Source organism: Humulus lupulus, chromosome 3, assembly GCF_963169125.1.
Source record: "Humulus lupulus chromosome 3, drHumLupu1.1, whole genome shotgun sequence".
Classification (NCBI taxonomy): Eukaryota; Viridiplantae; Streptophyta; class Magnoliopsida; order Rosales; family Cannabaceae; genus Humulus; species Humulus lupulus.
In genome coordinates, this window is record NC_084795.1 from 53,538,936 (window position 1) to 53,547,527 (window position 8,592).

Sequence of the window (8,592 nt, forward strand, 5' to 3'; positions counted from 1 at the left end):
AAAATTCAGTCTTTACATCACGACCTATAGGTCATGTAATTAAAGAAAAAGAACAAAAAAATTTAAGGAGCTTGAGGGGCAGGAGGATCTGTTGGAGCAGTTTGGTCAGCTGCATCTCCTCCAGCTTCTCCCCCCTCCAAATTGGCAGGTGGCTGGATACTTGGGGAAGCAGGGACCCTAGCTCTTTCTTCTTTAGCAACTAACCGAGCAGCACAGCACGCTAGCTCGGCCTTCCTGGCCTCTGCTGGAAGGTAACTGAAATCGACACCTTGGTTGTGTTTCCAAAAGTCGTAGAAACACCGAAGTGTCGCGTTCTTGTACCTCTCCAGATCCTTGGTGTTGGTAAGCTTAAGCTGTTCCACTTGGCTCTCAAGAACAGCTATGGTCTTGACCTTGGCAAGGTGCTCCTCCTTAAGTCTCTTGACTTCACGATATTGGATTCGACTGGACTCCTGGTAATCGTCCCTCTGCTTCTTCAAAGCTGCCTAAGAAGCTTCATTCTCCGCCAGCTTTGCCACCAAAGCATCCTTCTGCTGGGTGACCACCTCCAACTCCTCAGCATGCCTGGCTTCTACAGCCTAAAGCTCCTCGATGGCCTTCGCCTGAAACTCCTCAACGGCCTTTGCCCGAGCCTGCTCGATGCTAGCACTAGCGCGAGTACGAGCAGCAGTTATAGTCAGCATTGCCTGCAGTCAAGGAATAAAAGTTAGGCTATATTACAAGAAGGAAAGATAAAGGCCAAGAGAAAGAATACTTACACCGGCCACTTCGTTAAGAGCCCTGTTAAGGATCTGATCGACCCCCATGCTCTCAGCTTCAGCCATTGCCTCCCTGCAACGGTCATGCTTCAGGATATGAGCAAGGCGATCTTTAGCTGATCGCAGGGAGCGGTTCGAGAGTTTGGTCCCAGGAAGTTCTGCTTGCGGGGCCTGTTCCCTTCGGGCCGCAAGCGGGGGGTTGGCAGCAGGGGCAGTCTCCTTTTCAGCAGGAGCACGAGGTTGGACAGAAGGTTGGCCAGTAGGTCCGTCCTTGGAAGGATCAGTTGTTCGACCCTTCTTGGCCGGGGGTGCTTGTCTTGATTCGCCATCATGCCTCCTAGCTGATTTCCGTTGAACCAGGGGGACCTCCTCTTCCTCCTAGGTCTGGTACAGATCGAAAACATTGGGGGAAGCCATCTCTGCAGATAAAGAAAAACATGCAGGTAGTAAGACAAAAGTAGATAAAAAATCATGGCAAATCAGAAAAGAGGTCACAAAGTTTAATACCCGAGCTACAACTACTTGTCGCTACACTACTGACTCTATTAGTCATACACTCACTATCTGGCACGAAGAAGTGTGGCCCTAGATTTGGAGTATACGTAAAATTGCCGTCCCCGTCAAACAAGTGACAGGGAATTGGCAAGCTATTTAAAAGCAGAATAACAGTACCGTTTTCTTCTGAAGACTCATCCAAGTCTATGACGGGCTCGGTTTCCTTTTGTTTCCCCTTCCCTTGGGGCGCAGAAGGCCTCTTTGCTGAAGGGTCGCCAGTGGGTTCCCTGATCGTAACCCCCGTTGGCCTCCTTCGGGGAGGAGACGCTGGGGGTTGCTGCTCGGGATGGCATCTGCCACCACGGGTCCTCTTGTTTCATGGCGAGGAGCCAGGAGGCCAGATAGCCTCAGATTTTCATCAGTGACCAGGGACTTAATGCTTTTTTTAGCGTCTACCACCCTGGCCAGTGCGTTGGACCTCAACACCATGTCTGGTGTTGGGTTTGGGCGTAACCATGGTCCTGAAAGGCACAATATACTTTAGATAAGTGCATAAGAGTTTGCTAAAGAAAATTAGCGACCAGTGAAAAATGACATTTACCTCCTCGAGCGAAGGCCAGGTTGTTCATAGTCATGTCTGGCGTAAGGAAATACTCTTGATTGTACTTCCCCACGTTGAAAATGTGAGTAGTCTCACTCAGGAACGTTCTGTTTGTTTCCTGGTGACAAAGATGGAAGAAGCCTGTCCCATATTATTGAGGGTTGGACTTAAGGTCAAAAAGGAAGTTAACCTTGTGGGGAGTGGGCTCTGGCCATTTTTTGAGTTTATAAAGGATAGAGAGTGCGGCCAGCATTCTATATCCGTTTGGGGTAATTTGAAAGGGGGCAACACCGAAGTAGTTGGCCACCCCCTGGTAGAATGGATGTATAGGGAGGATAGCCCTTGCCTCTATGTGATACCTGGACCAAGCGATATAGGCGCCCCCAGGCAGGTTAGCTCTTTGGTCAGCAACAGGGATTTTGAGATTAACCTTGATAAGAGGATACTTCCTAAGATAATTGGCGAGCATCCGGGGAGTCACCTGGCTGGTAGGCGAAAGATACCACTCGACATCAGAAAGGTTTTGATGCCGAGGGCGAGCCCTAACTTGGATACGGGGGTCCAGGGCGATGTTTTCTCGACCACTGGTCAAGGGAATTCCGGCCTGCGAATCAGGCTGGGCAGGTGAATTTGGATTATTTTTAGAGTTTGGTTTTTTCTTGCCAGGAGACTTAGAACGGGCCATTTGAGGTGGTGATGGTTTAGATCTAGAAGAAACTCTGGAAAATGGAATCTCGTGAACTCGGTCGGCTGGTTGTTCTTCGCCTTCAAGCAGTTGCGCAAGAAGATCGTCGTCGATGGGCTGCTCACCTCCCCACAAATCTGGCATTAAAATCTGCAAACAGAAGAATGGGGAGGTGAGGATGAAGAATTTTGAAAGTTTTTTAGAATAGCGCTGGTCGAGTATAAAAGTTAAGCTTTTATACAGCAGCATTCTAACAAGAAACTAATTTTTCACACGAACTGTTTGAGAAACAGATCAAAAAGTGAAAGCAAAAAGTTTTTTTAAAAAGCTTTTTCAACTCCTTTTAGGGCGGGAAAAACTTGGTTTTTCAACTGGCATAAAAATCGAATTTTTACTTCGGTTTTACGTCCTAAAGTCGTGATCTCAACTATCAAACTAACTCGTAACTCCTTAATGGCAGAGAAATGTCATCCTATACAGTATCACCCATTAAACCCCCTACTGTCATGCATCTCAACCCAGAAACAAATAAACTCAACAGTCAATCCACAGAAGCATGCACAGCAAAAATATAAAGCATAAAAGTTCTGGACTTACCAGAAAAAAGACCGTGGAGATTTGAGAGAGTTTTCGAGCGTCGGAGAACTCGCGGACTGAATCTTGAAACGTTAGAAGACGGTCTCCAAAAGAAAATAGAAGCTCTAATTTTAGGGTTTCTTGAAAGAGTGATAGCTTGCGTAAAAAGGAAAAGAAGACTTTGGAGAGACTATATATATTTTTGCCTGTGGCATAAAAGGGGAGTAATCATCAGTTTCCTCTTTTTCGAAGCATGGGGAAGGGTGATAGCCGTCGAAAGATTACTTGGGAACCGAAAAGTCGTGATTAGACAAGGGTAGGTTACTTTTCCCAAGATTGCACGAATTACTCTGACAGGTCTGGCGGGGTAGTCGAAGGGTCGTTTCCTTAAAAGTTTATTTATTGTTCGTAATAAATAAACTTGGGAGGCAAATGTTTTCCAAAAAACAGGCATGGATGACGTGGCAAGTGATTTCTAACACGTGGCTGACACCTGGCAGAATTCTGTTCGACGATCGACCAATAAGACATTGCAAGCACGGAGCTGAGTTTTATCACGACCAGCATGGTTGTACATTCCAGATATTTCAAAGATAATCTTATAGAGATCATCGTCATATCCGAGATTATCTCCCATGATTTACTGAATATCCGATTAATTAGGAAAGAATATATGTAACTAATTCATGTAATCTTTCCTTGAGCCTATAAATAATGAGAAGATAGCTCAAGGAAATGACTTTTGGCTTTCTAATTACTGAAGATTAGAGATTTACGAGTGAGCTAGAGCTATCACATTCGATATATTGTTTTGTTCTTCAGAGGTTGGTGAAACTCATTGAACCCTAGTTCTTTGATCACTCATTTGAAATATTATATCAATAACAACTCAAGTGGACGTAGGTTATTACCAGATTCTGGGGCCGAACCACTATAAATTCTTGTGTGCTTTACTGTTTTTGTCATTATTCTCATGTCAACATATCTGTCTACATCAAGCATTTTTGACTCCATGTCAGTTGACCAAAATCAGGGTCAACACATTTAATATGTTTATGTTATTCTTTTATATATAATATTTTTTATTTATTTGAAATATTTATATGATAATGATGCAAATTTACTAAATATAATTAATAAATTATATAAATAAAACTAAGTAAATGTGGAGTTGGTTGAATCTACTAATAATAATTGGTTTTATCTAGTAATAATAATAATTGTGTCAATATATTATCGAAATTTAAATTTATATATAATTTTTTTTAGAGAATTTACTCATTTGATACCCTATGTTTTTGCAAAGTATCATTTTGGTACCCTCTGTTTTCAATAATGCTCATATGGTACCCTGTATTTTAAAATTATACATATTTGATACCCCAGACTCAGATTTGATAGATAAAATTTTGTCAATATGATCAAACTGTCATCAGTTATATGTAATTAAGTAATTAAATTTAAATTTGGAACTTACATAATTGACAGAAGTTTGATTAAATTAGTAAAATTTTATTAATTAAATTTGAGTTTAGGGTACCAAATATGTATGATTTTAAAATACAGGGTACCATATAAGCATTATTAAAAACAGATAGTACCAAAATAATACTTTGCAAAAACACAGGACACCAAATAATTACCTACCCTTTTTTTAACATTAACTTTATTATTAAGACAACAGAGTTTGATTGAAATCTTTAATGGATTAATAAATAATACATTGAAGATAATCATTTAGACTTCGGCTTGAGTTTGGGCTTGGGCTTGGGCTCGAGTAGAAAGAAGCTCAGCAAACTCGGCGAGCTTATGTGGATCCGGTAAGTAAGGAAAGACATGAGAGTGTTGATTGAACCTTTTGGCCCAATGGGTCAATAAGGGTGCTCTTGCTGGGTGGATGAGTTGCAGCCCACTTCGAATCTGTGTGGCCTTAATCAAACTCAAGAGGCATCCAAATGCAATGTCAATGAACCCAATTTCATCTCCACCAAAGAAAGCCTTTCCTTTGTTTCGTTCACGAAAAGTCTCCTCTAGAAGCATTATTCCTGTCTTGACCTGCTCTAGTGCTACTTCTGCTCCCTCTTTCACTGGACTTATTGCAAGACCTCGAATGATTGAGGTCATCTATAAACATTTACATTTAACATATCAACTATGTAACATCATACTGATAGAATTATTACCATCTATAATGTACTAATGTATAAGGGCTATAAATATATATATATATATATATATTTATACCTTTTCATCAATATAGGCAGCCCAGAAGCGATCCATAGCTCGGTCATAAGGATCAGAAGAGAGAATGGAGGGTCCAGATGAGGCCCAAACTTCATCAATGTACTCAAGGATAACCAAAGATTCAGGAATGGGCTTATTTGCATGAATAAGGACAGGAACTTTCTTGTAGACCGGATTGGAATTGAGAAGCAAGTCACTTTTTGGTCCGAACTTCTCTTCAAGGAACTCATATTGAACATGCTTCAGGCTAAGCCCAATCCGAGCCCTCAAAACAAATGGACTCGTCCATGTTCCTATAAGCTTCACACAACTCTCTGCCATTTGATTAACTCTTCTATCGAATACCCTTTTCTTCTTCTTTGGGTTATATATATAAATAGAATATATATATATGTATAGAATGAAAGTAGGAGTTGGTAGTTAGTAGGCTGTAAATATATATAAATTGAATATATACATATATGGTAGTTATGTTGTAGGGTTGTTACTTTAAGTCATTGATGTGTTATCAAATGGTTTAGAAAAAATGCACATGATAGTTTAAATAGATAGGCAAATTTGAGTTTTTATGCTTAATCAGGTTTTCAGTCAAAAAAAAAAAATGTTAGGTATTTAAATCATTTCAAAAAAATGTCAATTCTTTTTACAATACCCAAAATACCTCTCTCATAATTTTCCCCATCTACTTTCTCTTCTCTCCCCCTCAACCCATTCCTCTCAACTCCCTCTATAGAAAAAAAATCTATGGGTAAGGTAAAATATAATAGAAATCAATGTAACAGCAAGTATTCCTCACTTAGGACACTAAAATACGAATAGATCTCGGCATGATTTTTGGGTTTTTTTGCGATTTTTTTTTTCAGATCTGAAATTTTGAAATCTGCAGAAAATCGACGTGGTTCGATGGTGCTTGATGCAAGCTCGATGGGGCTTTCAAAATCAAGATTTTCATGAAAAAATCGATGTTACTCGATGGTGGTTTGATGGAGGTTCGATGGTGGTTTGATGATGTTCGATGCGATTCTTGCAAGAAACGTAATTTTTCACTCAGGTGTCCGTTTGGGGTGATTTTTTTTATTTTTTTTATTTTTTCAAGATCTACACGTTTGAGATGTGTATTTACATATTTGAGAAATATTAATCTTAAAAAAATAAAAAATGCAAAACATACCTCATGTTCAAGATATATTTTGGTATGTTTTCAAGTTCTAATCTTTAAAGTGAATGTCTAAAACGTGTAGATCTAAAAAAAAATACCCAAAATAAAAAAAAATCATCCCAAATGGATACCCGAGTGAAAAATTATGTCTCTTACAAGAATTGCATCGAACTACCATCGAGCAACTATCGAACCACCATCGAGCAACGTCGATTTTTTTATGAAAACATTGATTTTGAAAGCCCCATCGAGGTAGCATTGAACATCATCAAGCAACCATCGAGTAGGGCATGATTTTTGAGTTATTTTTCAGATATGAAACTCTAGAAGCTCTAACCCCAATACTTTAGCCTTTATGTGTGGGATAATAGTCAAATTATGTGTCTTAATTATGTCTCATTTCTATGTTATTAGGAAGACTCAAAGGAAATTTAAAAATTAAATGAAACCAAAACTTTCTTATTACTATTTTCCTTCTACCAACCTCACCTTGGAAAAAAAAAAATCTGCTGTCCTAATTTACTATCTCTTTCTTGTCTCGCCAATGATTTTGGGACACTTTATTTATTTACTTAATAGTTAATTAAATTACTTGATAACATTAAAATGAGTTAACGGAATTTTTAATTTTTTCTCCTAAATTAATATTAAATTTAACATTAATATCTGACTTTTCATATTCACATTAAAATTAAATAATCAAAAAAATTTCCTTCTCCTATTTTTTGGCAGAAGAAAACGTTCTTTCTTTTCTTCGCTCCTATTTTATTGCAAAAGAATACAAGTAAGTAGCATATTTTTATTTTTTTAAAATACCTTAAGTAACATATTAAGATTAAACAATCAATTTTTTTTCCTTCTCTTATTTTTTTGCAGACGAAAATGTTCTTTCTTTTCTTTGCTCCTATTTTATTACAAAAGAATACAAGTAAATTATCTATGCCATTATATCGTATTCCAGTAATGATTTCATCTTGTCAAAATCATAATAATTAAGTTATACAAAATAAATACTAATTAAAATGATATATACGAAAACTAAATAAATAAATAAATACAAAAAAAAAAAGGAGTGGCCATATTTAGCTTGAATTACGTTCATGCTTGTCTTATACATACATATTTATGTATTAGTGGTTTTCTGGAAGATAAAGCAAATTTTTTTTTTTAAATTTTTATCCCTTTCCTCTTTCTTATCTCTTTGCTTAATCGATACCATTGTTTGATGGGGTGAATATACATATATATATATATATATATCTTGCAAGATTCGCTAATAAATTTAATATTAGTCACGTTATAAAAAAATATTAATGATTTTGATAATAAAAACAAAATAGAAAATCGTATGAATGTTATTGCTCTCAACATCCTTATAAAAGTTAAAATCTAATCATAAAAAATCTAGCACTCTAAATTTAATAAGTATATGATAGAATCACTATTATAAATTAAATTTCGAATACGTCAACCAATTTTAGGCTTCGAAAATAGCCAAGTCCACCAAACCAAATCCTTATATATTCTTGAAAAATTGGCTACCTTCAAATCCAAGAAATGTAGACTCAGCCTGTATATGCATAATGATAATTTTATAAGTAACAATTAAAGAATATACATCATTTATGATTATTAATGAAAGACAATATACATGTAAGAGTAATTCAGTCATGCTTGTTCTTATACTTGAATTTTCAAGTGTCATACCAATTTGTAGAAAATAAAATATAATATTATCTATGTATAAACATAACTCTTGATAAAATAAGTTAATAAAAAAATATAATATATTACATGGTTAAGATTAAATGAAGTTGTGGAGAATGACAAATCTGGTTGAGAAGGTGGCCTATAGTTATTGACTTGATCATTGTTGTTAAAGTTTGGTGACACCTATAAGATAAAATATGTAAATTTTAATATTGTAAAATTATATAATTGAAAACATAAAGTGAAAAAAATCAAGAATAAGTACCTGTTTCGTAGACAATTTTTTTTTTGGAAACTTTGGTTTTCTTACACATCTTCTCAAGAGAATTCTTTGGACGTGCAGAGCTACCACAAATTCTCTTAT

The 8,592-nt window shown here is 36.9% G+C and overlaps 2 protein-coding genes across 2 annotated transcripts; both read right to left on the reverse strand.

The window, feature by feature from the left end:
* Positions 1-312: 312 nt before the first annotated feature.
* Positions 313-3,752, reverse strand: LOC133824165 (uncharacterized). The gene is made up of 3 exons (XM_062257038.1): positions 3,609-3,752; positions 759-1,136; positions 313-686 (listed from the first exon to the last, which is right to left on the reverse strand). Exons 1-3 carry the CDS (start codon positions 3,750-3,752, stop codon positions 579-581), a joined length of 630 nt encoding a protein of 209 aa, XP_062113022.1. The 3' UTR covers positions 313-578.
* Positions 3,753-4,710: 958 nt separating this feature from the next.
* On the reverse strand, positions 4,711-5,724 carry LOC133822706 (glutathione S-transferase U17-like). The gene is made up of 2 exons (XM_062255138.1): positions 5,360-5,724; positions 4,711-5,239 (listed from the first exon to the last, which is right to left on the reverse strand). Exons 1-2 carry the CDS (start codon positions 5,678-5,680, stop codon positions 4,853-4,855), a joined length of 708 nt encoding a protein of 235 aa, XP_062111122.1. The 5' UTR covers positions 5,681-5,724; the 3' UTR covers positions 4,711-4,852.
* Between the last annotated feature and the right edge of the window lie 2,868 nt (positions 5,725-8,592).